Source organism: Stigmatopora argus, chromosome 12 (assembly GCF_051989625.1).
Source record: "Stigmatopora argus isolate UIUO_Sarg chromosome 12, RoL_Sarg_1.0, whole genome shotgun sequence".
Classification (NCBI taxonomy): Eukaryota; Metazoa; Chordata; class Actinopteri; order Syngnathiformes; family Syngnathidae; genus Stigmatopora; species Stigmatopora argus.
The window spans coordinates 2,071,513-2,094,614 of record NC_135398.1 but is presented as its reverse complement, the minus strand read 5'-3'; the positions used below and the strand labels follow the sequence as shown (position 1 = coordinate 2,094,614).

The 23,102-nt window shown below is 40.6% G+C and overlaps 3 protein-coding genes across 15 annotated transcripts in view; 1 reads left to right on the top strand and 2 right to left on the bottom strand.

Annotated features, from left to right (window-relative positions):
- Positions 1-1,925: 1,925 nt before the first annotated feature.
- On the bottom strand, positions 1,926-6,072 carry atp6v0b (ATPase H+ transporting V0 subunit b). The gene is made up of 8 exons (XM_077614430.1): positions 5,751-6,072; positions 5,044-5,092; positions 4,676-4,759; positions 4,427-4,504; positions 3,632-3,701; positions 3,491-3,542; positions 3,229-3,419; positions 1,926-2,467 (listed from the first exon to the last, which is right to left on the bottom strand). The coding sequence occupies exons 1-8, from the start codon at positions 5,833-5,835 to the stop codon at positions 2,441-2,443; spliced, it is 636 nt and encodes a 211-aa protein (XP_077470556.1). The 5' UTR covers positions 5,836-6,072; the 3' UTR covers positions 1,926-2,440.
- Positions 6,073-6,097: 25 nt separating this feature from the next.
- Positions 6,098-23,102, bottom strand: part of ift22 (intraflagellar transport 22 homolog (Chlamydomonas)) — a 38,050-nt gene continuing 21,045 nt past the window's right edge. For 3 of the 13 annotated variants that reach the window (XR_013304085.1, XR_013304072.1, XR_013304084.1), the window contains 2 exons: positions 16,908-17,119; positions 12,542-13,509 (listed from right to left, as the gene is read on the bottom strand). The gene's annotated coding sequence lies outside the window, so the exon portion shown is untranslated. Of the gene's footprint in view, positions 6,577-9,529; positions 10,384-12,541; positions 13,510-16,907; positions 17,120-18,677; positions 19,159-23,102 lie in introns of those variants that run through there. The other 10 variants (XR_013304074.1, XR_013304073.1, XR_013304075.1 and 7 more) reach the window with 10 other exon arrangements.
- On the top strand, positions 10,184-16,222 carry kiss1ra (KISS1 receptor a). The gene is made up of 5 exons (XM_077614429.1): positions 10,184-10,394; positions 12,531-12,655; positions 14,383-14,518; positions 14,612-14,850; positions 15,836-16,222. The coding sequence occupies exons 1-5, from the start codon at positions 10,307-10,309 to the stop codon at positions 16,211-16,213; spliced, it is 966 nt and encodes a 321-aa protein (XP_077470555.1). The 5' UTR covers positions 10,184-10,306; the 3' UTR covers positions 16,214-16,222.

Here is a 23,102-nt window from a genome sequence, read left to right as displayed (position 1 = left end):
AGTATTTCAACTGTGCCACTTGATATTATCACGGCATCCCACAGTGGGGTGACTTACAGCACCCTCTGAAAAGATATTGTGTTGGAAATGAGAGACGTGTCGGATTGGATTATCGTCCACTCTCTCTCTCACTCTCTCTCCAGCCTGTGTGGAGCTGACTGACTGCTGGGCTTAAGCTTCTACGCCAGAAAGACCTCCACATCCCTTTTACCCCCCCACAAATGCCACCATCACCATTCGAGAATGGGTAAAAAAAAAAATACAATAAAAAAACAGCCGGTTAGGCTCCCCCAAAACATGCCATGATAAACCGTCGCCTTTGTTCCAGTAGAAATAACATTATAAGACGCATAGTGGACTTTTTTGTTTATTGGTTGGGAAGCTAGCTTAAAAAAAGCCAATGTGTGGCAGGCTTGGAACCTACAAAGGAATTAGCAACACCAAAAAAGAAGGAAAATGGATTCAATAATACGGAAGGCTGCTTACCTTGTCGGGCGAATTCTTGTATTTTTTTTGTCTCTTCGTAACAACACGTCGTGTTGGGGAAAATTTTTTTAGTAGTGGTGATAGTTAATTTTAAAAAAAAGTATTTTCGTCCAATACGTGGATATGTACACTGTGTGAATGAAAGGAATTGATTAGAAAAAGGTGCGGGGAAAAAGAAGCACCGTGTTTGTTTAGCTAGCGTCGAACGCGTTGGCGTCGTTCAAACGAAAAGGAGGCGAGTAGAGAGGCGACGTCCTCATGTTTCCGCCGTCATTTTGGGGCTTTTTTTTGGTCAAGGGATGAGAGAAGAAGGCGAAGAAAGGATGGGAGGATGCTCCTCTGGCGCTTTGGCAGGTTCCTTTTTTTTTTTTTGCTCCGCTTTCACTCGCTACGGAAGCCGGAGAACACGAGGAGTGAGGGAGGAAGCCAAGGGAAAAGAAATCGCCTTTTTTTTCTCCTGCTCGTTAGCAGATACTTGGACGGAAGTGTGTTGCATTCACTTTAAAAATAAAATAAATAAATAAGAGGCATGGCTGTTTTTTCAAATTATTTTATTTTGGCCGTTGTTTTTTTAATGAATTATTTTTGTTAAACTCTGAGTTTATTAATAGTGTATTTTCTGACGTTGTTTTATTATTATTGTTGTTATTTTCCTATCTCCGTTTTTCTGATTAATTTAATTTGAAGGTTGTTTTTTTAAAATGGATTTTTTTTTAAACTCTTTTTATTAATAGTGTATTTTCTGGCGTTGTTTTATTATTATTGTTGTTATTTTCCTATCTTCGTTTTTCTGGTTAATTTAATTTGAAGGTTGTTTTTTTTAAATGGATTTTTTTTAAACTCTGTTTTTATTAATAGTGTATTTTCTGGCGTTGTTTTATTATTATTATTGTTATTTTCCTATCTCCGTTTTTCTGATTAATTTAATTTGAAGGTTGATTTTTTTAAATGGATAATTTTTTTTAAACTTTTATTTCCTAAGGTTGTTTTTTATGTATTTTTATTTCCTGAGGTTGTTTTTTTTTTTTTTTTGTATTTCCTGAGGTTGTTTTTGAATGTTTTTGTCTTTGTTTTTTGAAATAAGTTTGCCATCTTGTTTTTTTTTCTCTTCTTCTAATTAGAGGTGGAATATAATAGGATTGAATAGTCTAATTTGTCATGGGATAATCTTTGAACACATTTTGAACAATGTAGAATTGGTGCAGTAATCAGTGAGAAGCTTTCATGGTTTAATTTTTAAAAAGGTAGTTTAAATTCTGAATTTAAAAATGAAATCTAGTACACACGCGAGCATTCATCCGTACTCATGCGTTATAATTGCGCCACCTATATGGTTAAAGGGAACACTGCACCTCTCGAATCAAAACATAAACGAATGAGGGATGACGTTGTGATTGGATACTTTTATTTTTCATTCACAGACACTTCTGAGGACACAATCAAGTGGTTGTTATTTTTATTGTACATTTACGTTCATCACCGTCACATGCACATAATTACACTCACACGCAGCCAACCGACTAATCTGGAATTGGCATTGGGAATAGGTTGAGATCACATTTTGTAACATTGATGACAATTAAAAGCATTTGAAGTCTTTCACAACTCCAGGGGAATAATTACAAGGACGCCATTAATGGGTTAGTTAGCCTGGTCTGTCCAATTCAAACTAAACTTTGAAATTTATATCGTACAACAGTAAAGAAAAATACGATGATAAACATGCTTCACAGAAGGAAGAAAATAAACCACACATGAATTCAAAACACGCACTCACAAAAATATTCAAATACTCTATAATATCATTTATAACCATCATTCATAACAGTTGTTCTTCTTGAAATGACAATTAAAGACAAAACGTGGTCAACATTTAAATAATTTACGATGTACTATTTACACATCTTGTTTTTTTCTTTTTTTTCCAGCGTTGTCTTTTTCTTCTCGTGCTCTTCTAGTCACCCATCTTTACTTTTGAAGTCTTTGGGGGAGAAAAGAGAGAAAAAAATTGGTCAAAAACGATAAAAATCTTTACATCAAAGGTCAAATCTGCAGTCTGCGGTGCTCGGACGATTCGCCGAAAGACGTTTCGCCGACAGACAGTTCGCGGAACGGACGTTTCGCCAACGCGCTCGCCCCACCCCTGGATCGTGTGTACATGTTTTTCAACCTCGGCCCGCGGGCCATATACGGCCGTTACAGATAACATTCATTTAGGAATAGCAAGGGCATGTACTGCCCCCGCTGGACATATTTCTAAATACAAGTACGTACTACAATGTGCTGCCATTTTTTTTATTTTTATTTTATTTTATCCTTTCGTTTAAAGTAGTACATGCCCTTGTTATTCCTAAATGAATGTTATCTGTAACGGGCCGTATATGGCCCGCGGGCCGAGGTTGAAAAACATGTACACACTATCCGGGGGCGGGGCGAGCGCTTCGGCGAAACGTCCGTTCCGCAAACTGTCTGTCGGCCAAACGTCCGTCGGCGAAACGTCTTTCGGCGAATCGTCCGGTCACGGCGGCCCGCACAAGAAGCTTAAATCCGGCAGTCGTTGCACTTTTCAGTTTTAACACTAGATAAAGCTAGCCACTTAATTTAAGGACTGCAAGTTGGCCTTTTTAAGGTAAAAAATACAATAAAAAATTGACAAGGCTATTTTGACGACTGTCAATTGTCAAAAACGAGTCACGTTTGAGCCAAAATGGAAGACGAGTATTCAAATAAACAAGTTGTAACCTGCAGGATGGCCACGATGACCCCAAAGAGGCCGATGGCGCTGCCGAAAATCTCCACGATGAGGATCTTGACGAAGAGGCTGGCGTTCTGGGCGTCGGCCAACGCCGCCCCGCTGCCCACGATGCCCACGCAGATGCCGCAGAAGAGATTGGAGAAGCCCACCGTCAGCCCCGCGCCAAACATGGAGTACCCTGGTAGTAGACAACACGGCATCATGGGATTGCGCCAGAGACCAAAAGAAGGCGTCGTTCTGCGTTCTTACCGGCTTGGTAGTTCCTCGCCCCGATGGTCTCGGGAGTTGTTCCGCTGAAGTTCTGAAATATACAAATGGTATTAGCATGTATTTAAAAAAATAATAATAGTTAGAATCTACATTGTATATTATTCACAATGAGAAGTGTACCTCAGCCATGTTACTGATGACGATAGCCATAATGATGCCGTAGATTGCAACAGCTTCACAAAAAATGATGCTAGGAAAGGATTTAAAAAAAATTTTTTGATTAAATGTATTTTCACGACTATAAGGCGCACACAAAAGTACAAAATTTTCTCCAAAATAGACAGGGCGCCTTATAATCCAGTGCGCTTTATATATGGACCAATACAAAAATTGACTGCTGGGATATGTAGTTCTTTTGTCAATACACCCAATGGATTGTGGCCTGGACATCGACAACCACACAGCTTTACGAAGCATGGAAAGCAGCGTTGGAAAAGTTACGCTAGCTACTAGCTAGCTACTATTTGCGAATGGTTTGTGGCCGCCTGGACGAACGTATAAAAGTCAGCGTTTTCGATGACTCATGTGGACAATTGTTCAATTCGGACACAGAAAATGAGGACTTTGATGGTTTTGTGGGTGATGATGACACGAGTACATTGTAAAATGGCTAAATAAAGTACAACCGAACTCAGTTTTGCTTCCGTTGCCTTTTTAAAAACGTGTTTTTAGCGTGTGGTTGTATGTTTAAGCTGGTGTATGTTTTGCCATGCCTGGCTGCGTCTATAAAAACGGTGCGTCCTTTGTGTGTGGAAAATACAGAAATAGCACTCGTTATTGACACTGCGGCTAAAAATATAATGCGCCGTATAGTCGTGAAAATACGGTATTTAAAAAAATATATGCCATTTGATCAGGTGTTGAAGAGACAAATTTGGAATGAAAATGATGCTTCACATCTAAATAAATGCTTACCTAACTAAATTTTTGGTCTTAATGCGAGGGGCCTTGACTCCGCCCCCAATAATGCTGGATCCAGTGATGTAGATTCCCCTGAGAAACAAACACACAAGTGATAAATAACCATCTCACTACTGGAATAATCATTTTTATGGTAGACGAAGATATTCCACTTCCACAATCTCAAAGGTTTTATTAAAAGAGGAAACAACGAGATGAAAAAAACTTTCAGAATGCGTCTCTAGTCATGTGGTCGTTACTCACCAAGCTGCTCCGACTACAGACAGCGAGATGGCCAAACCAATACCCAGATTGGCCCACATGAAAGGTGATGTTTCTGTGAGGAACCTGCAACAAAAACAAAAATGGAAGAAAAAATATATAGGAATAATTCATTCTAGTTGTGTATTCTACTTTTGTCCATATTAGACGACCATAAAAAATTGCAGTTTTACATTCAACCAAAAGTTGTTGTTATCATAGTAAGGCTTCATTTAAAAAAATAAAATATTCCACATCTTGTGTAGAATATGACAGAAGCATGAAATGCATGGTTAATGCAAAATTGATAGAGTAGCTTGTTTTTGTTTTACTGTAAATATAGTATTTAAGGCAAAAGCAGGAGTACTCACCATGCCACATCGAAGCGGAATCCTAAATCAAATATTGTATAACATGTACCTGTAAAAAAATAAGTTTAACAATTAACACAGTCGACATTCGTCTTTTAGAATGTTGTACTGTAGTACCAAATCATCCACCGTTGTCAAAAATCACATTAAAGTGCAAAGATTTCCTACTTTGGTGTTACTAGAACCGCACAGCACTACGAAAACAGTTGTACATAGACTTCAACTTTATGAATAATTACTTTTAACATTTTATTTACATTATCTTAACCATGATATCACCACTTTACACTATCTTAACCACTTGGAAACATCCGTGCACTAGCAAAACACAATCCAATGCTTTGCTAAATTAGCCAAAATTAGCAACGCGCTAAAAGCTAGCTCAATTTATCGCCAGCAACAAGCACGTCAATGCTGTCCAAATATTGACAATACCTGCTTATATTTTTCTAATGACGCCTACACATTATTCCAACTCGAGGTCATCAGTATTGATAACGAATTAATTTATATTTGAGCGGTTTTTATCCTTAGCATTAGCTGCTGCAGTGCTTCACGGGATATCAGGATGTAGCCAGATCCCAAACACAACTATTAAACATAAATCATCCAGCACCCGCGGCGAATAACCACACATTTGCTGTTATTGTTAGACGAAATTCCCTAAATCACATTTTTAACTGATTTAACAATATAAATGAGCTTACCGACGACGAGTAAGGTGCTCCAGAAGGCCAAAGTGACCCCCGTGTAAAGAATAGCGTGTCCGTCCATCATCCACTCTAGCAGCATCGATTCGGCGGTGTGCTAAGCAGAGATAAGCGAACAAACCTCTGGAATAAGCAACACAAAACAAAATGCCCCTATGAATATGATATGTAGAGTTATTAAGTAGGTTTGGGCGACGTTTTGGCTGACGCGGAAGGGGAAAAAGGCAGAGGAAGCGCGTGAAAAGCGGAATGTTGCCAGTGTCAGCTGATCCAACCTGACAAGCATGTGACCGCAAGGCCGCGTTCCATTTCGCGTCCGCTTCCTCCTTTCCTTTACAATTATTGAACATATACATAAACATTTTCTTTTGTTGTCGCTGCTCATTAATCACACACATATTCTTTGTTCCACAACAGTCATATTAGGTGGAAATATTTTTTATTAGATTTTTTAACGCAAGAAAATAACCCAATAATTTTCAGGCAGCGCAAAGGGCGCTCTCCAAGACGTTCTTTTTCTTGGTTCATTTGGTATAAGAGAAAGAAAGTATAGCCTACAACAACAATAATACTCATGAATAAATCGTTTTGACTGAAATTTGAAGGGAAATCAGAAATTCATTTGCCTAGACAATAAGTAAAACATTAATTTGTTTTACACGAACCACATATACACTAGTTAAGTGGAAATATATATGCAGATAGCTACATCCCAATTCGTATTATGAATTTTTGTTGCAGTGCTTAGAACGGACACTGGATGTCACTGCTGTCACGTTTAGGCATTCACAGGGGTGGAGATTGGAATAATTTCTTGCATCTCCTGAAAATTAAGCATAAACACACATTTTAAATGAGAAAAAAAATCTGAAGGCGACGGCACTCGTTATAGGGGTTCATTCTACTGCTTTTAAATAGTTTTTATTGCCTCTATGGTGGTTAATAAGCTTCATTTGAACTAAAACTTACATAACTTACAAAACACCTAACTCAGTATTACCAAGATAATGCTAAAAAAATAAATAATTCCTATACATAAACATGTTTAGAGGGCCTTCAAATGAAAATGAGGGTAATCCTTTGTCCTTGTTTTATTATTTTTGAGTCAGATCTAATTGTCCACCAGCTAAGAAAGTTTTCCAAAAAGGCCCAAACTAATTAATATTCATTTGTTGACCATTAGTTTTGGCCTTCCTCCTTCAAATTTGCTAGCATTTTAGTTTCCGTCTTAGCTATTCACTTTAATGTCAAGCGAGATCATAAACAAAACAAATCCAACATGTTTGATGTCCTGAATTTGACATTTAACTCATTAATAATTGACATTGAGCAGTCTTCAAAACAAATGAATTTAGCTTTTAGCCACAAAATGCTCGAATATATAAAGCTAATTAGCCGGCCACGAATGTTCATCACACTTTTTCAAAGCCGTCAACTTTTACGCTACTTTGTAATCACACACACAGTAACGAGTCATTAATCAAAAAACGGAATTACATCACTAATATCCCACTCCTGATATTAATACAACGAAACCCCAATTGATTCTCAAGAGGTTTGGCGCCGTCGGCTATAAATAAGAACTCGCAAATTAATCTCCTTGTCCATTCACGTTCAAGCATTAGCAATAAATCATCCCCAGCTGTCATAAACATTAGCATTCCGTTTAATATAGGCACTGTCGAGATGCTTATACACAGCAAAAAGCCATTTTCAAACCTACAGAGACTTAATGCTGGAGTCAAGACAAATGCTACCTCCGCTAGTTCATTAGCATGTCCGACAGACACTCATTAAACGAGATAACTATCTCTCCTGTGTCAGCTCATTAACATTGCGGGCATCGACAAGCGCTTAAACAAGCGACATTTTATCACCCGTTTCCCCCCACCGAGTATGTTTTTACACGTACGCGGTGTGATTTTATAGACGTTAACGTCAGGTTAGCCCCCGCGATACCGGAGGTCAGCACTTTGTATGCACCCTCATGCCCTGGGCGCTAACGGAAAACATTTCCCGCATAACAAAGCGCGCTGACCTCGCCATACTAAACAAATAGCTTATGTCATGCATACAGTGTATTTAATGACTACTACATTAGCCACCAGCGCTAATATGAGTGTTATATACATGTCCTGCAGTTGTACAAGGTGTATGCTACGTTAAATCTAAATGTTAAAACTAAATATTACATCGAAATTCTAAATATTACGATAAAAGTCCTAAATGTCTTAACTAAATATTTAGCTAATATGCTAACTCAAACGACCAGGGGTCAAAAGTACCACAATAAACGACTGGAGTACCAAAATAAAAGCCAGAAGGAGCAGAGTTGACTAGGTTTCAGTGTCACAAATGAGCCCCTGTGGCTTTTATTTTGTTACTTCCTGTCATCGTCTGTTTGAATTTGCATGTTAGCTAAAAAAAAATCTGATGATTTAGCATTTATGTTTCGGATTTACATTTAGCATTTAAATTTACGATTTAGCTTTAGTATTATTTTGAAATAAATACTGTCGTGGCTAAATATTGTTGTGAATGTGCAAAAAAAGTGCTTTTTTAAAATTTTCACACCCTATTTGAAACTGTGTGGCGAAATAAGAGAAAATGTTAGCGTATGACGCAGGCTTCTCCGCATGAATAAAACGAACTGAACATTTCCATTAACAAAAGAACACGTTGTAAATACAAATGTCCTCTCTTCCCCGCTAAAAAAAAACAGCAGAGGTAAGGGAGGGTAGGCCAATGTTTCGATTTAACTTCATCAAGGCCCATTAACGAGTGCTTTCGTGCACACAACAGCCACGTTATTCCCGCTAGCAACTGCCAGGATATTGCGTCATTTTTTTTTAGGTGGAAAAGGCTATATGTCAAAAACGGGGGTCAAACTCAAAGATGACAATCTAAGTGGAAGGCAGCGAGGGAGTCCATTTTGTGTCATTTTCATCATTTCCTATTGATTTTGAGGAAAGCTTTTTCTTCGTTTGTCGGTTTCTGCTGATTTTTGTGAATTTCCAGGGTAACTTTGTGTCGGTTTTGGGTCTTGTTAAGGTCCAAGTGGCTCATTGGTATAAGCCAGGGGTGTCAGACTCCAGTTGGTTTGCGGGCCGCGTTAACGTCAACTCCATTTCATGTGGGCCGGACCATTTTAGATATAATATTTAGATATTTTTTTAAATAAATGGATTAAAAGAACTGGATTAAAAGCTCCTAATATTCATTTTTTTTATAGATCTAAAACAATGTTTATTTTAGCTTTTTTTATATATATATTTTTAGATTCTACAAAATGATTTTTGAACTAAAAACACAGAAAAAATGGATTAAAAATGAAAATTATTGATTTAAAAGGGTGAAAATCAGCAAACGTAATATACATCTATACACCTCATTTGAATTTGATCCTAAAACAGAAAGTCGCCACTCATGATTTACTTTCCCGGGCCACACAAAATGATGCGGCGGGCCAGATTTGGCCCCCGGGCCGCCACTTTGACACATGTGGTTTAAGCAGTTCTGAGATTGAGCACTGGCTTTTCTCCGGGTACTCCAGTTTCCTCCCACATCCCCAAAACATGCATGCTAGGCTAACTGGTTGCACACTCTAAATTCCCCCTAGCTAGGAGCGATTGGTCATTTGCCTTCTTGTGCCCTGCGATTGACCAATCATCCGCTCAAGTGCTGCTAGTTGCCTGGGATAGGCTCCGACACCCCTCAGTTCCAAACGAACAAGTCAAGCCCTTTGAAAAATCTTCAGTTATTACACTGACGCTTCCATCCCAGGTGTAACACCACAAAAAAACTACTGTTTGAATATTATTGGTCGAAAGGGCTTCAAATTTCCCTGAAAACACAGTTTTGGCAACCCAAGTTTTTTTGATATTTTCCATAATTGTTCATATCCAGCACTCTAAAAGAAAGTGCTGATTTTTTTTTCGGTCCACAGATGGGATGATGGCTAGCGTTGCTATGGAGACGCCAGCGATGGATTATTTATCCTGCAGCACGTGCGTTCAATACGTGTGCGCATGTGTATGTGTTAATGTGTGTGTGTGTTTCTGATTGAACTATAAAACCACCTTCCAGCAACATAGGCTCCTCCCACCGCTTCTTCCCGATGGACGACAGCTCATCTAGTCTCATCCTCTCTCCATGTTAACGATACAAATCCATTTTTTCATCAAATATGAACTTTTAAGGGGAAAAAAATAAAGGTATGAATGAGGGGGCTGGATTCCAACGGGGTGCCGTGCTTGTAAAAATAGCATCTCCCTCTCATTGAGATTTCTGTCCCGTCTCCATCGGGGGGCGTCCTTTCGGGTTACCTATTTTTTTCTTCGCTTTTCTCCATTCAATTGCGAAGAATGCAGCCGTCCTTTCCCCCGGGGGGGAACTCCACGGAGCCCAGCTGGTGGACCGATGTCTCAGAGGCAAACTTCTCCGGCGGGGGGGAGCAGAGGCGACGGTGGGACGCGGGAGAGGAGGGCGCCGGAGCAGAGCGGCACCCCTTCCTGACCGACGCTTGGCTGGTGCCCCTCTTCTTCTCCCTCATCATGCTGGTGGGCTTGGTGGGCAACTCCTTGGTCATCTACGTCATCTCCAAACACAGGCAGATGAGGACGGCCACCAACTTTTACATAGGTCAGTCAAATGAGACTTTTTTTAAAAATAGGATATGTCAATTGTGGTACCCGGGGTACACGGTCGATTGGTCGCCGGTCTTTTGGTCGCCGGGAAGGTAAGTGATAATTACCATTCAAATCGTTGCTCAAATTCCCTAAATACAAACTGTGAATGACTATTTAGTCATACTTAATGGCCTAGTAATTATTAGGCTAAAGAAAAGCTCCAAATTTCCCAGACTTTGATAGTTTTTTGTTGGAGAACTTGTTAAGACCCTGACTGAACTGATGTCGCTTCTTAAAGGGACAACGCATGTACATACAAACTCTTCTTCTACACTCACACGTGGGCTCAGTGAAACTGCTCATGGCCATTGTTGGCTTTTATTCATGCGTAGACCGTCTTCTTTTACCTTGTTTTGTTGCCGGTCTTTTGGTCGTCGGTCTTTTGGTTGCCGGTCTTTTGGTCGCCCGTTGTCGCGGTCCGGGCGACCAAAAGACCGGTGACCAAAAGACGGCGACCAAAAGACCGGCGACCAATCGACCGCACACGGGTCAGTCAAATGGTCCATTTAAAAAAAAAAAAAGGATATATCAATTGTGTATTTTCATTTTTTTCCTGCTAGTTCCAATGAGCTGGATGTCAATCAAATGTATGAAAGAATAGCGACACTTCAAAATATCTTTTTGTATTGGGATGTGTTAATATTGAATTGAATTGAATGCTTTTGTTGTCATTATACAAGTATAACGAGATTTAAAGCTTTACCACAAAGTGCGCAAATGACAACAACAAACAAACAGACAAATAAAAAAATCCATAAATTAGTAATAAATAAATACGTAGTCAACATGATAAAATAACGGAAATGTTTGAATGATATAACGTTGTCATATTTGAGGCATCTATCCTTCATTATCTGTTGAAAACAAATTGCTACTTTGCTTTTGTTGTATTCATAAAGCCGACTGGAAGGAAGAAAGGAGGTGACAAAACGCACAAAAAGAACTTCAGATTGCAGCAAATGGCTGACACAGGAGGAAGGTTGATAAAAGATGGAAAGTGAGGAGAAAAAAAAGGCAGAGTGACGGCACAAAACCTCAAGCAAGGCAGCTGTGTGATTGTTATTAAACATGACACATTACACAAGCAGCATGGATCACAAATAAATGAATCCGACGCGCCTTATATATTGATTAATCATTATGTGAAATTCCCTTTAGCACAGCTCCATATATATATGGAGATATATAACACAACTCCTAACCACTACTGCAGCTACATCTAGTGAATGTATAACATAACGCCCATACTACTACTACCACTGCAACAACAACTACTACTACAACAACTACAACAATTACTACAACTACAACAACTACAACAATTACTACAACTACTAGTACCACTACTACAACTAATACTACCTCAACAACAACTACAACTAATACTACCACAACAACAACTACAACTAATACTACCACAACAACTACAACTAGTACTACCACAACAACAACTACTACTAATACTACTACTACCACCACTACAACTACTACTACCACTACAACAAAAACTACAACTACTACTACAACTACTAATCCTACTACTCCTACTACACCTAATACTACCACTACAACAACAAAAACTACTACGACAAGTAATGCTACCACTACAACAACTGCTATAACTACTACAACTAATACTACCACTACAACAACAAAAACTACGACTACAAGTAATGCTACCACTACAACAACAACTACTATAACTACTACAACTAATACTACCACAACAACAGCAAAAACTACTACAAGTAATGCTACCACTACAACAACAACTACTACTACAACTGCTACAACTACTACTACAATCACTACTACCCCTACAACCACTATTACAACTACTACTGTATTACTAATACTACTACCCCTACAATCTCTACTACAACTACTACTCCTATTACTACCACCACTACTACAACTCCATGTTTAACACAATCCGCTACTACTACTGCGTCTTCTAATCTGGAGCACCTTATAATACGCGACCCATTTTAAAAGAGGCCATCCATCGAAGGTGCGTCTTACAGTGCAGAAAATATGGAAGCATCCATTGACGCCCACCCCTTTTGTCCCCTCCCACCTCTCCACACAGCAAACCTGGCCGCCACGGACATGACCTTCCTGGTGTGCTGCGTCCCCTTCACGGCCACCCTCTACCCGCTCCCCGGATGGATCTTCGGCAACTACGTGTGCAAATTTGTGGCTTTCATGCAGCAGGTAAAAGCACTAAGATAATGCGGTTAGCGCCTCAGCCTCACATTTCTGGGGTAGGGGTTCCATCGCAGGTGGGTCCTGCATGTTCTCCCCGGGCTTGCGTGGCTTTTCTCCAGGTTCTCCGCTTTCCTTCCACATCCCCATAACATGCATGCTAGGCTAATTGGATGCTCAATCGCCCCTACCTACCAGTGTGATTGGTTGTTTGTCTCCTCGTGCCTTGCGATTGGGCTGGCCACCGATTCAGGGTGTCCCCCGCCTCTGGCCCAAAGTCAGGTGGGATAGCCTCCAGCACCCCCTGCGACCCTCGTTTGGATAAAGCGTGGATTTCAGAGGGATTGATTCTTCTTTATAGTGGGCGGACGGCTAAGCTTTCCACAATAGTAAAAAAAAAGGGTTTATATAGTGGTTTTTTTCTGTTTGTTCTTTTCGTTAAATTGGGGTCTGGGGTCAGCGCCACGTCGTTATCCTACCTAAGCACTCGAAGAAAAGAACATGGTGACATTTTCGCAACTATTAAGTGATTGGCAATCCAACGGCGACCCGCCGATCTCTGGTCTTTGTCTCTGAGCCGAGAGCCAAATAATGGGAAGAAAATGATAGGTCTCCAGTTCTTTAACGAACACGTAGGTGGCCAGAAATGTGGGAAATAACAGCGTGCCGACTCACAAAATAACTTTAGAGGAGCCGCTATTCTACAAAAATAGTCCAGGGGTCTCAAACTCACTTTGATTGGTGGGCCACATTCATGCATTTCAAAAAGTTCACTTACTTGCAGTGGAAATGGATTGGACGTCCAGTGGCGTCAATGGCACTGAAAGATGAGCCTCCACCGCCAGTTGAAGTGAAATGGACATCTATCAATGGCAAAAGAAGGCAATGAGTCAATTTTGGCTCATTTCCTATTGATTTTGAAGGATGCTTCTTGTTTGTTTGTCACTTCCTGCTGATTTTGGAGCATTTCCAGGCCACTTCCTGTTGGTTTTGGGCCATTTTAAGGTTCCTTGAGAACACATTAGCTGCCATTGAAGGCCTTGTTTTAACAGCAGGGGGCGAATGAACGAACCACTGTGATTACACATAGCAAAGTGCACTTGTCGTTTAAGGGTCCTTACGGGTCACTTCGTGTAAATTTTGGAGCATTTCCTATTGATTTGGCGGCAATTTTGCAGGTTACTTCCTTTAATATTTGGTCTAGCGCCGCCCTTGTCGAAAAAAATGAAAGTGCTTCATGTGTCAAAGTGGCGGCCCGGGGGCCAAATCTGGCCCGCCGCATCATTTTGTGCGGCCCGGGAAAGTAAATCATGAGTGCCGACTTTCTGTTTTAGGATCAAATTAAAATGAAGAGTATAGATGTATATTAAATTTCCTAATTTTCCTCCTTTTAAATCAATAATTGTCATTTTTTAATACATTTTTTCTGTGTTTTTAGCTCAAAAATCATTCTGTAAAATCTAAAAATATTTTTAAAAAAAAGCTAAAATAAACATTGTTTTAGATCTATAAAAAACTGAATATTCAGGGCTTTTCATCCAGTTCTTTTAATCCATTTATAAAAAAAATATCTAAATATTATATCTAAAATGACCCACGTGAAATCAAGTTGACGTTAAAGCGGCCCGCGAACCAACCCGAGTTTGACACCACTGATCTACAAGATAGTTGAAGCGACTACAAGTTTGTATCCAACCCAAAAACACCCAGCAAAAAGCCAACATTCTCTATTTCAGGTGACCGTCCAAGCCACCTGCATCACCTTGACGGCAATGAGCGGCGACCGCTGCTACATCACCATCTACCCGCTGAAATCTCTCCGTCACCGCACCCCCAGACTGGCCATGATGGTCAGCGTATGCATTTGGATCGGTTCGTCCATAAATTTTTTTTTTTTAAACTGTCCCAACTTAGCCCGTTGTGGCGCTTCTAACTCATCAACATGATGTTTTGGCGCTGGCGAAGGCTCCCTGGTCCTGTCCACGCCCATCCTGATGTACCAACGCATCGAGGAGGGCTACTGGTATGGGCCCAGGCAGTACTGCGTGGAAAGGTTCCCTTCCAAGACTCACGAACGGGCCTTCATCCTCTACCAGTTTATCGCCGCCTACTTGCTACCCGTCCTCACCATTTCCTTCTGCTACGGTCTCATGGTGAAGAGGGTTGGTCGCCCGACCGTGGAGCCGGGAGATAACAACTACCAGGTACCAAAAAATCTCTCTGGAATTATCCATTCATTTCATTCGAGGCTCGCGGAGGGTGCCGGAGCCCATCCCAGATGACTTTGGCCCAAAAGGCAGGCGGCCAATCGCAGGGCAGGAGGAGAGAAAGGACAACCATTCACTCAGTCACACCTAGAGGCAATTTAGCATATAATTAGCCTAGCATGCAAAAAGGCATGCGGCCAATCGCAGGGCAGGAGGAGACAAAGGATAACCATTCACTCACACTCATAGCTAGAGGCAATTTAGCATATAATTAGCCTAGCATGCATGTTTTGGGGGATGTGGGAGGGAATTTGGGAGTACCCGGAGAAAACCCACACAGGCCCAGGGAGGATATGCAAACTCCACATGGGTGGAGCAACCTGGATTTGAACCCAGGACCCCAGAGGTTGACACGCTAACCACTTATTCGCCAGGCCGTTGTAATTATTAGTTTTTAATTGGATACCTTGTTGCGGCCCGGTGGACGAGTGGTTAGCGCGTCGGACTCGCAGTTCTGGGATCGAGGGTTTGATCCCAGGACCGGATCTTCCTATGGGGAATTTTCATGTTTTCCTCAGGCTTGCGTGGTTTTTTCCGGGTACTCCGATTCCCTCCCACATCCCAAAAACATGCATGCTAGGCTAATCATACGCCCATTTGTCGCTAGCTACCACCAATTGGTTGTCTGTTTCCTCGTTCCCTGCAATTGGCCCGCCGATCCGTTCTGGGTGTCCCCCGCCTGGATGCCTTTGGTGAGCTAGGGATAAGCTCCAGCACCCCCCACGAACCTCATGAAGACACACGGTCCGGAAAAATGAATGACAATGGCGATGTATTGCGTCTAAATGAGTCGAAATTCAACTTTGTACAGAGAATCTTTCAGGTTTTCCCTTTTAGAAGAATGCTAATTGCACGCTAAGCTAATTGTAGACGATATGACAAGGTAAAAATGAAGTGCGAATACCCGTCCGGCGTTTCTCAGGTCAACCTTCCGTCGGAGAGAAGCCTCAGCATCCGGAGCAAAGTCTCCAAAATGGTGGTGGTGGTGGTCCTCCTCTTCGCCCTGTGCTGGGGTCCCATCCAGATCTTCGTCCTCTTCCAGTCCTTCTCCCCCGACTTCCGAGCCACGTACGCCACCTACAAGGTCAAGACGTGGGCCAACTGCATGTCCTACGCCAACTCCTCGCTCAACCCACTCGTCTACGGCTTCATGGGCGCCGGATTCCAGAAGTCCTTCCGGAAGACCTTCCCCTTCCTGTACGGTCGCAAAGTCCGGGACGGGAGCACGGCCTCCAGGACGGCCAACGCCGACATCAAGTTCGTGGCGGCGGAAGGCGGCGACCGTCGCCGTGCCGACTGAGGGGGGGGGGGGGGGGGGGAGTGGCTTTCAAACGTGGTCTTAGTGACATCAAATCATGAATATGCTGTCGGATTTTGGAACTCAAAGTCAACTTTCCGATGATTTTTATGACCCGCTGTCCGAAGTTCCGTGTTCGAACGCCAAAAAGTCAACCGTGAAATAATAATCTGCTCAAATGTAAAGTACAGTGGTACCTCAACATACGATCTTAATCCATTCCGGGACTGAGATCGTATGTCGAACGAACGTTTCCCATTGAAATGAACTAAAATCAAATGAATTTGTTACAATCCTCTGAAAAAACACCCAAAACAGGATAATGGATTGGATTTTTTTTTTTATTTCTTCTAATTCGCCATCTATTAACAAAGTAACACATAACTAGTGGTTTAATAGTAATAAAATGTGTTTAATAGAACTAAAATTGGGTGGTGTTGTGTGCACGAGTATACTTCATTACCCAGAAAGCCCTCTTTTTGGCCGTGCATGCGCGTTGTGCGTTTCCTGGTCGAAACTCGTCTGAATAAATCGTTCAGTGCTCGTAGATATCAGTTATACACGGAAGAGATGCAGCAAAAAAAGACAGTACGCTACAATGATAAACAGCCTCTCATGTCATGGCCACCTGGCTTTCTCGCATCTCAAATTTTCCTCGTATCTAAAGCGAATTATTTGCTCAAAATTTTCATCGTACCTCGAGCATGTCGTAGGTAGAGCTGATCGTAGGTCGAGGTACCACTGTACTTGAAGTCGTCGATTGAACGCTGTGTTGTTTTTTTCATCTGTTGTGGTTAGCCAATATAATGTGGTTGGGGTTTTGGGGGTTGGGGCTGTTTCCTTGGGTGTCCTGTCCACTTGATTGGACGTGAAGTTCACCTGCTGTGTCTTTTTTTTGGCTCTCCTTCCCTTGTGTTTTTAAATTAAAAAAAAAAAAAAAAAATTACAAACTGTAGGTTTGATGAAAAAACGCCTTGCAAACACTAAACTGGGAAAATGAACAAAAAACAACAAAAGGCAAACATAACCAAGACAGAAACCACTTCCACACGGGTTTAAATACACAGATGGGGGTTGCTTAACGAGACAATAACGAACACCTGGGTCACTCACGCAAGGAAACGAGATGCAAAAAAAAGACACGGCAAAGACAAATTCATACCTAGGACAAACAAGTAAAAAAGATCCAAAACCCCAACAAAACATAACATATAGTAAGTAAGTAGCATGTAGTAGTAAAGTTCAGTTGTATGTCCGTTGCTTCACATAATTTTATCTTTGTATAATAAAGATGCACGTGTAGCTTAACGTCTTAATTATTATTTATAGTCCTCCCAAAATTTTCCGTTAACATATTTTTATGATGTATTTTTATCAATTGTGAGTTTTGAAATTCTTTAAAATGACCCGCATTGAGGAACCACTTTTTTTGTGGCCAATCTCAATAACATTTAACCCTTTGTTTACTTATTTACCTTCCAGCTTTCAAGGTTGTGCTAATTAAACCCAATACAAGCGAGCAAGGCCACAAATAAATAAAATTATAAATTCATCACGTAGGAGTTGACTAAAAAGCAGCGAGGAAAAAAAAAAAACAGCGGCTTTTCCAATGTATGTTTGAGGACGACTCAATAACAACCTTGGCGGCGCCCTTGGATCTTTCATCATGTGTCGGTTTTATGTTTATTTGTAAATAAAGTCATATTTTCAAAATTCCGCATATCGTCGAAAAGTCTGCTTTCAATCGCACCGCTAAATTTGACTCCATAAATGGGGCATTTTTTCTCATTCGATCATTTTCCGAACTACTTCATCTCACAAGGCTCGCGGGGGGTGCTGGAGCCTTGAGGGTTGTATTTTTATATTTTTATTTTTTTGCCACTCTCATGGGCAGCATATTTTTATATCTATTAATCAATCTATCTGTGCTAAAAAATACATCTTACATATAGTGGCTCATTATTATGCACAAAATTATACACAAAAAGTAATGTAATGGTAATGTTTTCATAGCGCAGTGGTAGTTATGGCATTGGAGCACCTACAGGGGGAGCCAGAGAGCCAAAATGTCAGTGAATTGAGGAGGAGGGGTTGAACGTAGAATTTTGCAATTAACTTGGCTTTTTGTACTAACAACTCTTACTGTACTACTACTAATTGTAGCTTGAAGGGGTGTTAAACTTAAGTTTATTGTTGTTCTCCATTTGACTAGTGTTACTTTAACGTGTTTGTTTTTGGTTAATGTTCAAATTAAAAATAGCCTTAACCAAAAAAGCCACTTATTTTTCCATCTTCATTGTGTGCGCTCGTTTCCAGGTGCGACTTATAGTCTGAAAAATAGGGTATGTTGTCATTAATTACTCATTGGCCACTGGCAATGAATCTACATGTTTTAGTTTATGGTCATTTTAGACGAAAGAAATCATGTAAATTAGCAAGATAGTAACAAATTTGAGACGCCGTGAGATACGAGTGCAAGGTTTCTTTATTCTGATTGGAAACCATGAAATGCCATTCCAGATACAGACGACCAATAAATACACTTACAATGGCACTTACTATAATTGGGGGGACACAGGACAGGCTCTTTCGAGTTTTTTAATTTTTTTTAAGTGTAAGCTGCGGGGTTTTTTTCCATCATCATTTCAACATCAAAGTCTGTTGGGATGGCGTTGGCGTTTCTGCGTAACATGACCGAATCTTCAATACGGCGAAGGCCACGCGATGCGGCGCCGCTGTTAAACAAATAGCCGACGGCTAACTTTGGGTGTTCGCAAGTTGGGGTCAAAGCGGGTAAAAGGGGGGAATCGTCGTCATCGGCGGAGGCGGGACAATTGTCGGGGATACAAAGAGGCCTTTCTTCCCGCGTGACGTCACGACGCGTGCGGGAAACCGCGGCGGGAAGGTCGCCACCGCCGACCGGCACCACCCTTGCTTGGCTTTCTTCCCTTGGGAAGAGCAGCAAATTTTAGGGGACTTGAAAGCAAGACACGCCGCTACGCTGAAAATAAATGAGCGCGTGAAAATAGCGGACGCGGCATTTTCGTTGACGGAGACGATCGGGAAAGGGGGGGGGGGCAACATCGGGAAGACCGCCAACAAGTCATTTAATGCTAGACTGGGAGCGGGCAGTTAAAATGATGAATGCAAATACACACAGCTGCATATTTTCCTCTGTATTTTTCTTAAGAGATCTGTGTGTGTGTATTTCTGTGTGTGTATGTGTGTGTGTATGTATGTGTGTGTGTGTATGTGTGTATGTGTGTGTGTGTGTATGTGTGTGTGTATGTGTGTGTATGTGTATGTGTGTGTGTGTGTGTATGTATGTGGGTGTGGGTGTGGGTGTATGTGTGTGTGTGTGTGCGTATGTGTGTGTATGTGTGTATGTGTGTATGTGTGTGCGTATGTGTGTGTATGTGTGTGTGTATGTGTGTGTGCGTATGTGTGTGTATGTGTGTGTGTATGTGTGTATATATGTGGGTGTGGGTGTGTATGTGTGTGTGTATGTGTGTATCTGTGTGTGCGTATGTGTGTGTGTGTGTGTATGTATGTGGGTGTGGGTGTATGTGTGTGTATGTGTGTGTATGTGTGTGTGTGTGTATGTGTGTATGTATGTGTGTATGTGTATATATATATGTGGGTGGGTGTGTATGTGTGTGTATGTGTGTGTATGTGTATATGTGTATATATGTGGGTGTGTATGTGTGTGCGTGTGTGTGTGCGTGTGTGTGTGCGTGTGTGTGTGAGAGAGATTTGCGGCTTGGTACTGTTACAAATTATAATTTGAAAACGGTAATCAACATTCCCCAAGATAAAACCACATCTTGTGCAATTATTATTATTTTTCTAAATTTGAAGTATATTTTGTTCACTTCAGAGTAATTTCATATCAATTTCCTATAAGTAAAAAAAAGAAAAAAGGCAATATTTAGCATTTTAAGATGAATGAAAGATTCTCTTATTTTTACAAAAAGGTTGAAATGGGAAAAAATCTGGAATATTGAGTGTTTTTGACGTTATTTTTTTCCATGGCTGATATTATTTCGTTATTTACTCCTTAATACATTTCCACGATATCAGCAGATTCTTAAAATCCGGTAATGCTTGCAAAAAAAGGCGCCACCTAGTGTTCCAGAATAAAACACCACTCAAAACTCAATTTTGCATTGTCCACTCTGAAAAAAGTTTCCAAATGTTGGGGTGTTTTCATGCCCCCGAAATAAAGCCGCATTTTGGAAGGTCATGGGTGTATAAAACATGGTATGCCAATCCACGGGTGTGCCAGACATAGTCAAAAGGCAGCCACCGTGTCTGGCGCAAGTTCAGGCACAAATCTGTGGCGTTTTGCAGACACACACACACACACACACACACAAAGGCACACACCGTCGCACGCAGAGGATTAAGAAGACGTCCTTCACAGGGTTGTGATTACGTTGGGTGGAGGCGTAAAAGAGCGCAGGAATGCGTTTAGTCACACCTGACAAAAGTTGTTTGTTCAAGTTGTCTCAAAAGTGGCAACTTTGTCCACTTCAATTCAAACAAACACTTGTTTGGGTTCAGGTTAAAAGAAAATTACTACATTTTTTTTGCATCTATACATTTTTTTCATCTGCTACAGTTCAGTTGTATTTAACTTTGAACCACGTTAGAGTATCCCCTCTAGGAAAATAAAGCCATCATTTCAGCAACATGCTTCTTTATTTATTTATGTAGAATTGTATTATATATTATATTCTGTATATGTATATATACTGTACTATATATTCCTGTATTACAAAAGAGTAATTGATGTATTTATTTATTTAGTAATTAATTAATTTATGTATATATTAACATATTTATTACCTATGTATTTATGTCTAAAATGTATTTTCCTGTGTCTGTATTCTCACCCTCTTGCTACTGTGACAATGAAATTTCCAGAATACGGGATGAATAAAGTTATCTCATCTAATCTAATCTAAATTCAGACAGCCAATGGTGAGTATCCCCTCTAGGAAAATAAAGCCATCATTTCAGCAACACGCTTATTTATTTATTTATGTATTTATTTAATTATGTACTTATTTATTTTCTTATTTATTTATTTACTAATTAATTTATTAATTAAATATTTATTTGTCAACTTATTTATGACCTATTTATTTATGTCTATAATGCCTTTCCTATATCTGCATTCCCACCCTCTTGCTACTGTGACAGTGAAATTTCCCGAATGCGGGACGAATAAAGTTATCTAACCTAATATGAAGTATAATTCACAACAGGGGTGTGCCTAATGGTCTACCTGTCACTAAGCAAGGGCCATCCAAGGTTGCCATGGTGACCCTGGGCATCATTGATCACCTACTTATCCTCTCTCCAAGGTCGCACTGTGTTTCATTTGTACAAAAAGCATTCAAAAGATGGACATTGAAGAGTTTCGAAAGACGTTTGTGAGAAGAAAAAAAAACTCTTTTTCCAGTGGAATAAGTGAGGTTGATAGCAAAAGGTCCAAATGGCAGGAAAGAAAGCTCTGAGTCATTAACCTTGAAGAAAAGAAAAAAAAAGAACATAGCTGGCAGCTGAGTCACTGCAGGCACACCCCGAAGCACACCTAGTCGTCACTCAACCGGTTTTACGTTTCATGCACTCCTGGATTCGCAAAACACGAATTAACTTCACTCTCTGAGTTAAAAATATACCTCAAATGCATATGTCGATGAGTTCAAAATCCGTCATCACCACGCACTCGCGTAACCATGTAAAACGAGGGTGTCGAAAGTGGCCCACTAAGGCAGGTGTGTCAGACTCGGGTTGGTTCGCGGGCCGCTTTAACGTCAACTTGATGTCACAAGGGCCGGACCATTTTAGATATAATATTTATATATATTTTTTTATAAATTGATTAAAAGAACTGGATCAAAATCCCTGAATATTCAGTTTTTTTATAGATCTAAAACAATGTTTATTTTAGCTTTTTTTAAAATATATTTTTAGATTTTACAAAATGATTTTTGAACTAAAAACACAGAAAAAATGGATTTAAAAAATTACAATTATTGATTTAAAAGGGGGAAAATCAGGAAATTTAATATACAGCTATACTCTTCATTTTAATTTGATCCTAAAACAGAAAGTCGGCACTCATCATTGACTTTCCTGGGCCACACAAAATGATGCGGCGGGCCAGATTTGGCCCCCGGGCCCCCACTTTGACACACATTCGGTTGTTTCTACCTGACGGGCAATTTGTCGCGCTAACATAGCGTACGTACGTTCATTTTTTTCGACAAGGGCAAAAACAGATGTTTACAAGTGGTGTAATCAACTTGACTTTTTGCTTCATTTCCTATCCGCAATCAGATTGGTTGTTTGGCCCCCTGTTGTCAAACAGCACCTTCAATCATAGCCAATGAGATCACGGGAAACCTTGAAATGCCTGAAAACCATCAGGAAATCAGCAGGAATCGACAAACGGACAAGAAATCCCTCAAAATCAGTCAGAAATGATCCAACATTTAACTGTAAGTACCTTAAAATGACAAAAGATGACCTGCCATTGACAACGATAGATGTCCAATTCACTGAAACTGTCCGTGGACGTGCAAAGAAATGACCGCCGTCGTCCAGGCGAGGCTCTTTCTGACCGCCATCTTTGGGCAATCGGCGCCAAAGAGGTCGTTGTCGTCACTCGCATTGTCGCTACGGTGCAGCTGACCAAACAGCGCATTGAAAGGGAACCTTTCATAAGCTTTCATTAACGTGAGTAATGGCGGCAATAAACAGCTGGCGGGTGCCAAATGGATCTTTCGTTTTACCTTATTAGAGTGGATTATTTCATATCGGCGGGTTAGCCTTGTGACGGAATCATAATCAAAAGGAGACGAGACGACACGCTAGCTAACAT